Source organism: Haliotis rubra, unplaced genomic scaffold (genome assembly GCF_003918875.1).
Source record: "Haliotis rubra isolate DU_JTF1 unplaced genomic scaffold, ASM391887v1 Scf36, whole genome shotgun sequence".
Classification (NCBI taxonomy): domain Eukaryota; kingdom Metazoa; phylum Mollusca; class Gastropoda; order Lepetellida; family Haliotidae; genus Haliotis; species Haliotis rubra.
In genome coordinates, this window is record NW_025767035.1 from 215,206 (window position 1) to 227,336 (window position 12,131).

The 12,131-nt window shown below is 37.5% G+C and overlaps 2 protein-coding genes across 2 annotated transcripts in view; one reads left to right on the top strand and one right to left on the bottom strand.

Annotated features, from left to right (window-relative positions):
* Positions 1-791: 791 nt before the first annotated feature.
* On the top strand, positions 792-3,256 carry LOC124285398. The gene is made up of 2 exons (XM_046721622.1): positions 792-1,488; positions 2,153-3,256. Exons 1-2 carry the CDS (start codon positions 861-863, stop codon positions 2,353-2,355), a joined length of 831 nt encoding a protein of 276 aa, XP_046577578.1. The 5' UTR covers positions 792-860; the 3' UTR covers positions 2,356-3,256.
* A 1,315-nt stretch (positions 3,257-4,571) lies between these two features.
* LOC124285431 (calpain-B-like) overlaps positions 4,572-12,131 on the bottom strand; it is an 83,108-nt gene continuing 75,548 nt past the window's right edge. The window contains exons 18-23 of the mRNA XM_046721657.1: positions 10,950-11,008; positions 10,672-10,740; positions 9,278-9,356; positions 8,231-8,347; positions 7,739-7,797; positions 4,572-7,274 (exon numbers count right to left, since the gene is read on the bottom strand). Of these exons, the coding sequence (XP_046577613.1) occupies positions 7,248-7,274; positions 7,739-7,797; positions 8,231-8,347; positions 9,278-9,356; positions 10,672-10,740; positions 10,950-11,008 (410 nt within the window). The 3' untranslated portion in view covers positions 4,572-7,247. The remainder of the gene's footprint in view (positions 7,275-7,738; positions 7,798-8,230; positions 8,348-9,277; positions 9,357-10,671; positions 10,741-10,949; positions 11,009-12,131) is intronic.

A 12,131-nucleotide genomic window follows, 5' to 3' on the forward strand; every position in this document is an offset into this window, starting at 1 on the left:
TACGTTTGCACTATTTTGTATCGTTGTTGTATCGAGTCTTGAGTCTTTTTGTCCTAACCATATATCCTGTAATGCTACAGTTGGAATTGCATGTATGTCGACAGGTATGGTTCACTTCATTAGTGCTAATTGGAATACACACCTGTGTAATGCATGCTACGGTACCTGGACAGGATTATGGAAGCTTGCGGACCACGTGGATGTGTCACTCGGTGTCGTAATCATCATGTTATGTAATGTGTGACAGATTTGCTCATATACATTCAATGTTACAGTCTCACTACTAATGTAATGAGAGAATTAGACAAACATACCCAGCTACCCGTTGGTCACATATATAACTATGTTATAGACCACCCATATCCAAGACAAGATGGAACTGGCAGCCTTAACTGTGGGACCTTGTTACGTTATCCCTTGCACTGCACTGGCCATGTTATTAATCAAAACCTTTATATTGTCTTGAACTGATATCATATCTTGAGGCAAAATTCGGGCGGTGATCTTCATTGAGGAATAATGTAACAATTTAAAAGAACGTAAAGTATGTAAATATAAGTTTGCAGTTCTATTTAACATAGTACATGTATGTTATAATATACACTATGTTTATTACTGAATTACTAACTTGTGAACTTTGTTCCACGAGGAAGAATGTTGCACAGATTCCATGGTAAAAGCGCTTGCGAGATAACATCCTTCAATGTACAGAAATAGACTCCCCCTTTCATGAGCGATCGCCGTGACGTGGACTTTTCCCGTCTATGACGTCATAATCCCTGCGTCGTGTGACCGGTAGCCACAGTCCATAAAGATCAGGTGGTCGACACCCATCTGGGGTTCCAAGACGATCTGGAGTCATGGGGCACGGAAACAGCAGTATGAGAAGAAATCGTCCTTATAGACTACGTACGAATGCTGATATTGGAGTTGCTCTGGACTTTGATTTAGGGCAGCCGGACGGGGATGGCAACAACCACGCTGCAAGGACTCACGTCATAAGACGCGACGGTGTATACTTCCACCGACAGTTCAGAAGTCTCCGAGAGCCAAGGATATCTCCATCTACTAAATTCATCAAACACTGGAAGAGTCCATGTGAAAAGCTGCCGTATGTCGAGCCCAAGGTGTACCCGATTATCATGCCACGTGAACTATGCACAGAGGGGGATGAATATCATGAAGACTGTCCTCAGAATTTCCCGCGGTTTTTGAAACCTCTACTCAACAAGAACTATCGTCTGCTTACCAGCCTACACGGCTGTTCGAACAGCGATAGGTCTCTCGAGGGGATTCCGAAGGGACCATATTTGCTCCGTAATCTACGCTTCTTGAGAATCAAGTTCATGCAGCACCCACTTGGGAAGGGCATCAGGGTGGCACTGGAGGAGAACCACTGTGTCAAGAGGAACAGAACGCCGCGGTACCGCCCGATGTACCCCAGAACCATAATCCTGGACCACATCAACCAGAGCGTATTGGTTTGCGGTACGATATACCCGCCTGCTTTGCCTACATCAGAAGTATTAACGTCTCTTTTGTATCAATTTTATTTGACGAGGGGATTCGGGTTAGAATTGGGCCCGTTTCGCCAAGCAATCTAGCGCTATACCTCTTAGTCCTATACTGTAACAGCCGCCATAAGCTGGAATATTGCTGAGTGCGGAGTAAAACAAAGTTCACTCACTCACTATACTGTAACATTGATTGTGTGTGTGTGTGTGTGTGTTCAAAAGTTTGAGGTGTGTGTGGTGAGATGAAGACTGTCCACCCTTTCAGTCCTGAAAGATGACCGTAAAATGAAGTGTGACCGCCATTCCCAAGAGTGTGCACCCACACACCCTTTCTCAAAAGCTGTCTCCTGGTGGTGTGTGGTGTGTGTGTGTTTGTGTGGTGCGCACCACCACCCTTTCAGCCTCGTAGATCGATGCTCATGCTGTTGATCACTGGATTGTCCGAGCCAGACTCTATTGTTTACAGACCGCTGAGATATAGCTGGAGTATTGCTAAGTGCCGCGTTAAGCAAACAAACAACCAACCAGACTTATAACATCAGGAAAGACTTTGCTCTCCACCTCTGATTTCCTTAACTCCTTTATTCTCAGGTTAGAATATTGCAGCATGCGACCTAAAACAACATTTAATCTTCCAGGCGTGGATTTCCAGCTGATCGTTAACGGTCCACCAGCCGATGCCCGTCCTACTCAGTTCCCGAACGATGAGATCCCCCAGATGGTCGGAACCTACTGCCGAGAGCTGGACACACAGGCCCAGATGTGTATTGAGTGGAAGGTGGCTCTCTACCGGTGGTACAACCAGACAAAGGGATATGACATGGGGGAGGCAGTGCCCTAAGTGACTACCCAGGGCTCACCAGTTCATATTGTAATTTGATATATAACTTTGTTCCTCTTAGTGCTTCAAGACTTTGTTGTCTTTTCTGTACCACTACACCTCTTTTTAGGAGTTTTTTTTGTCGAACTATATGGTGGAGCTTATAGCTCCTAAGGGCAATTACATTATTTGTCTCAAGAATATTGTATGGTCAGTCTATCAATATTTGACCATACCTAATCAGTTTATGCTTTGTGCTGACATCTGAAGTGTTCTCTTCCAAGCCTGAACATGTGTTGAATAGTGTATACATTTTTATGTGAATTATTTTTGTTATATTAAAGGTAAAAAGTCATCGCGCATTAAACTGATTACAAAATAATTTCATGTTATCCTTTAAAGGAAATGAGTTTTGTTAGGATATTTTGAATTTGTATTTTTTGGCAATGTTTGTATGTATGATTTAGAAAGTGACAGAATTATGCAATTTTGCTTATTTTAAATCATGTGATACTGTGATCTATTTGTAAGAATTGTTGGGATTAGTATTTTGTTACAGCACAATTGAATGTTTCATGAGTTTGTGTTGTTTTAATCAAGATATATAACAATGTCAATTATAAAATTTGTTGGGATAAGTATTTTGTCAGACCAAACTTGTTCATATGGTTTGAAGACTTGCTGAGCAAGCAATTCATGTTTGTAAAGGTAAATAATGATTCAGGGGTGGATCCAGGATTTTGGAGAATGAACCTGAAGTCCAAAGGTTAGGGGGAGGTGCTCCTCACGGAAATTGTTTTCGGGGAGAGAGGGGTGTGGATCCACCCATTATGGGTTGGTTTCTATGGGACTTACTGCAACTTGTAACTTGTCAGAAAGGTGTTTCAAAATATATCAAGACCTGATGGTTGAGTACCCTGCATCACTGAGTTGGTTTATCTTGTTCCTGTTGATGCAACCTTCTGTCCACACTACATCTACAGTGTCACACAATACTATTATATACTTTATTAAACTACTAAAGAAATCTTACGCTGACCAAGTAAAACTACATCACTTTGTGTAACTGTTACGGTACCTTCTTTGAGTGGCATTTTAGAAGTTGGGAAGTACAATATAGAACAAACTTTATGGATAACTACTTCTTTTTATTCATGATGCGCGACGTTATAGATTCTTGTACCGCTTGTCACATGCTTGACAACGGTACAAGAATCTGTATCGAAACGTCGCACTCACGAATAAAAAGAAGTTGTTATCCATACAGTTTGTTCTATATTGTTATGGTACTTCAGTTTTAATGTACTGTCACAAGAAGTTCAGTAGTTAATGAATGTTTTCAAGACAAGCACAGATTGACAAAGGAAAAAATGCAGTGAATCTACAATTTGAACCCTATTCAACAGATCCTGGCGGAAACCAACAGATCCCGGGTGTTACAGACAAATCTAAAGGAGTTTAGACAACTCAGTTGTGTCCATGATTGGCTACGTTCGTAGCCCTAGTGTCCATGATTGGCTACGTTCCTAGCCCTAAGAATTCTTAGCTTTGATCGAAACCAGTGTGTTAAGAATGGGCTTAAGAAGTTCGTAGGGCTACGAACGTTTCGAGAATAGCTAGCCAGATGTTTAAATTAATACCTCAATATGAGACATAACCAAGTGGAAATAAAGTGTATATTTTTACACATTTTTTTTTATATATTTCTCCTAATTTGGTTTGGTTGATCTGCAATCTGATGAAATTCAGATCTTATAGTCCAGCTTGATACATGTGTGTTTTTTGATCTGACATCCCTGCACAGTAGGTTGCATCAAGTGAATATTCTCGTCAGCCGGTCTGTGTTTAGGCATCTGAATACTGGTATGTACTGGTGAAGCCTTTACCGAAGAAAGTCTTACATTGGTCAGGGAACAACGCAAAACAAAAGAAGTTTATGATCCATAACTGGTTTCAAATGAAGATAATACTTCACTAAAACAATCTGTTGGAGATTGATATCCATTTGATATCAATTATATCAATGCTCGTAGATAAAACTTAAAAACTCCTAAGCAACCCTCACTGTTTGATATTAAAAGATACTTTCGTGACATTCTCTATACAACAAAACATTTAAAAAACTGACATCTGATTGGCTGAAGAGCCTATGCATTGTTCATGTAGATTGGACAGCCAAAGTTCTGTCAGTGGTCACCCAGGATCAAGAACGTAGCCAGAACAAAGAACCAGATAGGTGAGCTACACAATTTTAATAAACTGCATTAACATTCAACAAAGACTGCGGCGTCTAACAGAACATCGAGTCTGCCAATGTTTAAACATAAAGCAAACTACAAGTTAAAAATGTACATAAATGTCCATATCATAAACATTATATCCATAAATAAATCTCTAAGCCAAAAATGCCACATGCACCATTACAATCAATAAATGGGTGAGAATATTATCCTTTTGCCTTCACACCTAAACTACGTTATAATGATTAGCATCAACAACAATCCATGTCAGTCTGTTAATAACAAACAGTATTTACTGGTGTCAAGTACTAACAACTAAACTAACAATTGGTAGCACTCTGTATTTCATCGTCAATCTTAACTACAAAACAAAAGTATTCATCTTGATAGAAGTATATGTCATAATTGTGTAGTTCCCTTCTTAACTTGTACAATATTGTTCAAGGTTGTATTTTTATCCCCCAGAACTGTACAATATTGTTCAAGAATATATTTTCCTTTCTTGAATTTTACATTATTGTTCACGATGAAACAATTATTAAAACAAAAACAAAGCAGTGCTAACACAGGGGAGACTGGCATCCTATATACATATTACTGATAGTCCTAGCAAGATAAATACTATGACATTTGCTGTGTTTAATTGGCCTTTTTCAAAATGGTTATGGCTCAAAACAAGCTGAATAAACGATTCTGTTGTACTGTTATATGATCATCCATATTGTTAAAAATCCAAACGTTTTCGGGTCAACTGAAAGTGCAATCTATGGTTGTAACCAGCAGTTCAGAACGGTTGGGCCAATAACACAGCAACGTTAACGACTACAAAGAGTATCTTATCAGAAAGATATAATAAATATGATGACAAGTAGATGTATATCGTCACAAACATTTATAAACATTGTGATGTTCCTTAAAAGAAGCGATACACTGGACATTCAGCAAACAGAACTTCAAGAACAAAAATACCCGCATTGTATGTGTGAGATGGGCGGTGTTGCTACTTGCCTAACAGATTCTTCAAGGCACAATATACAGCAAGCAGGAAATATTGAATCAAACGAACAGTATTCACTAATCTGTGGGCTTTGACCACTTCACAGACTGAACCAATTTCTGCCCTTGTTGTCATATAAACCAACCTAAATATTGAAATGTTAAAAACTGGTATTTTGTAATTTTGTTCATGACTTTAATCTCCAGCATTTTACAACTTGTACATTGATACTTAATTTAAAAGCTTCTTTGAAAAAGAAATGCAAAATTTTTATTTTAAATTTAATGATTTTTTTTGTTGATTTTTCAGGACTGTTGTTTTTTTCATCTATTGCCTTAAACTTCTGTAAACAAAGAATCAAATTGGTCTAGCCTTGTCCGTAAGTCATTCATAAGTTAAATTGTTCAAGCATGACTTTTAGTTTTTCTCAAACCTCTACAATAACTGACCAGATATGTAGACAAGATATAGTTATTGTGGATAATAATGCTATTAAGTAATGCAGGTGTTGGAATATAGATCCAGACAACAAGTCTTGTAACTTAGACATATTTCCAGCTTTGATATGAGATACTCATCAGGACTTGATACATTTCCCATTTAACAGTTAGTCATTTAAAAATCTTTCATGCAGTCTCTTCGCACCTGAACATAATTCAGACATGCATTTGTTACTGTATAACAATGGAAGAAGCATTTATTCAACACATAACAATCATTTAATTAAGGCAAGAGTCCAGGTCTAGCTGAAATAACTTTTTCATTTCAAAAGAGTAAGATAACTGCAAGTTTAAAAATATTCTTATTTGCTGTGATAATTTTTTAGATCAGGGGGAGCATTTGAATTTTCAAAATAATTTTTATTTAGGAGTTCATAAATTTACAAAACAAAATTCTTGTCTACCAGATTTCCCCTTCTTGCCAGGTTTACCTGCAAATCTGACAGGCTGCAAGGTTATACAAAAGTTGGAATCCACTGCGGAATCCAAAGTCAACAACATTTTTTTCCCTGCCATTTGTTTTAGGGGAAGGCTGGTCATGACAAACAAGAAATATATTTTAACAAGCTTTGAAGATGGTTCTAGGCTAAATGCCATTATGCAGTATTAGTATGGACGAATGTGTCACCATAGCAGAGGTAAGGATGTTTCATACTGTGTTCCAGTTCAGATTTTAAATTATTTCAAAGATGTGACATAATACTGCCAGATCTTGTATTGAGCATGCATTAGTACTCTGGACTTGAGGTTCATAGTTTTCTTATTCACAAATCTAAGAATGAATCAAATGCATAGGATGTGGTTTCATTTCAGTCCTGAGTGAACTGGACATTTTATTATGAAAGACATTTTATCAACAGTTTCACAGTAGAAACAACAATAATAATGGAAAAGTAGAATATGTCCTACAAAATCCATTTCAGAAGGTGAAAACATAAAAATTATTGCAAGTTTGAAGTCGTATATCAAGATGGAAGATTTTGTTATAGAAACTGTTTACAAACACATCAATAAATAGGAATGAGAACTACACACAACCAGGGCGTAGTATCATCAACATCGAGAGATTCGTGGTATGAAGTAACACTGACTGAAATGTTGGTAGAATATAGAACATCAAATATGGCAGAAGTGACTGGCAGCAATATGGCTGACACTGTTGTCATGACGACTGTTTTAGGAGTACATTGTGGTTTGGATGAACTGAAATATAAAAAAAACATTATGTTAATGAAAGTTTACATTAATGAGTTTGTAACCAAGTATATACTGATATCTAAGAAAAATATAATGAAGACTTAATTTTGAATTTGCATAATATATGTTGCAAGTAAAACACTGATAAGAGTGAGTTTGTATTGTTTGATACCATGAACAATATTTCAGTTATATCAGCTTCAAGTGTGAGAAAAGCCTGAAGTGATGCAGGTGTGAAATATTTACAACGTTGGTGAAATACACAAGCATGGTCCTAATAGACCAAGAAACACAATCAGGCTGGACTAGGATTCGAGCCACGATCACTGGTTTCTGGCATTCTAAAGGGAAACAACTCCAGTGTCTTACATGACTGACACACCTCACTGGGAGATATACACATGGCACCAAATGGATAAAGGAAAGCAATAGATTTATTCATTTCTGACACAAAACGTCAAGGTACTCACAGTATCGACATCAAAGGCTCCAATTCCCTGACCCTCAGGATCAACTGATTTGAAAGAAGCTGAAAACAAAACATTCAAAATAACAAATGGTTTCAACAATATGGGGAGAGATTAGATATAATACTGATTTGGATGGCATGATTTTTTGTCAGCTCTATGAGATAATACAGACAGACTTTGCATAGGTCACAATAGGTACAATTTTGTTAATTTCTACAAGGACTAGTATATATCACCTAAAGGGACATAACTATGCACAGCAACGGTTGTGGTGAAAGATATATAGTGCTCAAATTCTGGCAGGGATAGGGAGTAGCAAGGTGGGGTCTGAATGTGATATACTGCTGGGATATGTTGTCATACAAATAATATTTAATTTTGCCATAGAAGTGAAGCATGTGCTGATTAAACATCACAACAAGGCTCAAAACGTTAATTGTTAATTTGACATTAGCAATGCATTACATCTGCAGTCATCTAGAAGTAGCTTACACAACATAGTCTTGAGTCGGATTGCACACATAATGAAGTCGCCGAACTCAATCTGTTCTTCCTTGTTGCTGTAACGCATCACAACAGATCTGGCTGTTAGGTTGCTCAGTCGGAAACCTGGAACAGGAAATAAGCAAATCAGAAAGATGGGAAGCACAACTCTCAACATGACATTTTGTTTCGATAGTCATCCAGTGATCCACGAATTAATCTGTGTCTGTCCCATCTTCGAGTCAAGGTGACTCAAAGTTACAGAAAATGTGACTGTGCCAGACTTGCATGGTGGCTCATTTTGCTGGATTTCCAAGGATATTACTGATCATCATTGCACATGCTCAGAGGCCTTCAGCCTATTATAGATGGGGAGACCAATGTCATACATTAGGAAATGAACCGCAGACACTCTCACCTGGGAGTATTCAACCTCCCTCATTAGAAACGTTCAGCAACTATTTTGAATAGTTACTTTTATTTATGCCTGATTTATTTTGTCCCCCTTGACTCACTATCTATACTACAACATATTTGTATCCACTGACAACAAGGAAGGTAAGACCCTGAAATGTTCTTCATAGTCAGGTGTAATAGATTTCAGAACGAATATTTTTGCATAAGGTGAACATAATGCATTTGTAATCTGACCCATTAAAGGATAAAACTGTTGTTCTTAAAATAATCAATGTTTGATATGTTATATTGCTCAAAACAGTGAGGACACCCATCTAGCAGACAGTAATAAATAGTATGCAGCCATATTCATTTACAGAAACACTTGCACATCGCGAAAAAACAAACTAAACATAACTTAAACGTAACACAAAAGTCATTTCAAATACTTGACATGTTTGATGAATTAGTGTAGTGAATACAAAATCTGTGGAGTATTAATGATAAAAAGTAATTGGTCAAGTAGATATTGCTTGATAACTATAACAAGTAGTTCCTTCAAGGTATTCACATTTGCTTGCTCATCAGACTGCAATAATTCAGATTGGTGAACCAGACTGACACCACAATTTACAAAAGTATACAGATAAATACACTTACCAACAGATTTGAGAGCTGCTCTAATTTCATATGAGCTCAGGTGTCCACTCCCGTCACGGTCGTACTCTTTGAAAACTCCCTACAATCAAACATTCACATTTACTAAATGACATGAACCAGTAAGCAGAACACGATAAACTTCAACATCAACCAAGGAACATCTAGAATTTCAATGGATCTTTACCCAATGTCTGGTGGAATACATTTTGATTACTGCACTGGTCACAAAAATATCTCTACAAGCTTACACAATTCATACAAGTTTGTCAATCACGTCCCAATAAATATGGCAACATTTGTAATATTTGGGATTCGAACTCAAATGAAAGTACCAGAATCTGTACTTTACTGAGGTGAGGTGAAATTGGGTTTAACGTCGTGCTTGAGAATATTTCGCTCATATGACGCATGCGTGTGTATGTGCGGCTGCTTGTACTAGCCCAGACTTAAGCTGGTTTTATAGTGCTAGCCCACTGAGATACCATGCCGCAGTGAAGCATGAATACCCCACTCAGACACACTATACTGACTCCGAGCCGACCAGTCCTTGTTGTACCCATTAATGCCGAGCGCCAAACTGGGACCAACAAGTACCATATTTTAACGTCTTTTGGTATGACGCTGTTGGGGATTGAACCCGCGACCTTCCGCTCTCCGGGCGGACGCTCTAACCACTACCACGGAGGCGGTCTGTACTTTACTGAGAAAGTCTAATCCAAAATATAACATATATTGTATTTGACCATTTTCTAAAGGCATTGTGTATTCATAGCTTCAACAACCAGGGCCGTGACAAGTTACTAGACTACCAGTTGTCAGAGGGGTACACAGAGTATGTGATCTAGACTACCAGTTGTCAGACTTCCATTGTTGTGGAAGCCGCAGTGCTGAGTTTGTTAAATCGCTTACTTTGTGTGCTGGCGATTAAGTGATTACTCTGAGAGTGTAGTTTCCAATTCGAAATAGTCTGTACTTTACTGAGAAAGTGTAAACCCAAATATAGCATATGTTGGATGTGACCAATTCCTAACAGGCATTGAAGGGAAGGAAATGCATTATTTTTTTTCAAATTAAGCACTCAATCCTGCATTGTGTTTTGTTTTCATACATATATATTGTGAAAAGAATAGTAACGCTTATGACTATTAAATACTCCACAGAATCAGATCCCAGAAGGTGTGAAATAACAGGTGAGAATTACAGATAGGTCAAGGTTTGTACATATCGGTTGACAGCTGACTGTAATGAATGGATCAACCTACTCCCACCAACAGTATCTGTTAACTGAAAAACAGGCCATAATTCCAATATTTGTCATTTATTCAACAGTTTCCATTCACCAATGCTTCCTGCTTTCACTGGGGATAATATATTGATGTAATAATGTAACCCACCTTCCATCTTCTGAGGTCGAGCCACAAGGCCTTGAACTCATCATAACCCAGCTTGCCAGACAGATCACCCTAGACATCGGTCAAGGGACATAACTCAGTAGCAAAATGTCCTTAATTAACATGTGTTGAAGCAAACAAGACAGGCCATTTATAATGTGTTTATATACATCACTGATGAAAACATAACAAAAAATTGTAAAATCTCTCTGAAGATTTCAGTTTTATCATTTTTTTGCGATTAATTTTTCTTGTGATTAATCGTTACACAGAAAGGATACATCATGCATGGCAACCATACTCCTAGTGCAGTCAATGGCGAAGCCCTCGAAGGCGAATTCTGAAATATGAGAAAAAGGCAGATCAAACCAAGAACTTACTTGGAACTGAGAACTATCTACCATCAACAATAAAATGCACTTTGAGACCTACATCTAACATTAAGTTTGTTATTACTACAGAACACTCAAGTTACAAGACAAAGTGAACATCTTGATGCAACTACTTTCCACACAACAGTTGTGGTGTTAGAACGATCTAAAACAGTGTTAAAGACATAATTGTACAATCACTTGTTTTACCTTACATTAAGTGTCTGCTTTCAATGAAACAATAAAATCATCAACAATATTTAATTACATTACTTTAAAGTAATCACTTAGCTGTGCCTATGAACATTCTAAACTCTCCCAGTTAGTAAAGGTCACCAAAGGTCACTATCCCCGAAGTTAGTTGGTGCTCTCCTCCCATTTCCCCAAAGAAAGGATATCCTGACAAGTTAGATTTCTGGTCACACTATGAACCTAATCATAACATAGATGTGTATACTGACTTTGCTATCTGTATCTATTTCATACTAAAAGCATATAGGTAGAGCCACAAAATATAATTATTTTTTCATCAAGATCTCCTCCACCATTTTTTTTTATGTGAGGTGATTTTGCAATAATTTTAAAATAGTCAAACTGGGCCCCTTTTCACAGAGCTATCATAGCTCTACGACTGTCGTACCTCCTACACTGTAACATAGACTTATGACAGTCGTAGCGCTACTTTAGCTTTGTCAAAAGGGGCCCAGTTTGACTATTTTAAAATTATTGCAAAATCACCTCATGACAAAAAAGCTTCTTTCAATGTTGTAACTGTACCTAAATATTTAAGTTACTTCACTTTTGGATCATAATCACAAATCAAAATATTAATTATAAAAGTGTATATCATTTTAAACGTGTTTTAGAAATGTTTCACAAGTACAAAAATATCTTTCAAAAAATACCTTGATGAAAAAATACTCAATTTATTCCGGCCTAACAAACCAACATGTTTGCAGCAAGCTGTAATGTATATAAACGTACCTTATCATGCAATACTTTATTCACTGAGTAGTAGGTTATATATGATATATTCCAGACAACTAGGAACTGCAACTTAGCCACTCAACCTCAATATCAGCCAACTTGGTC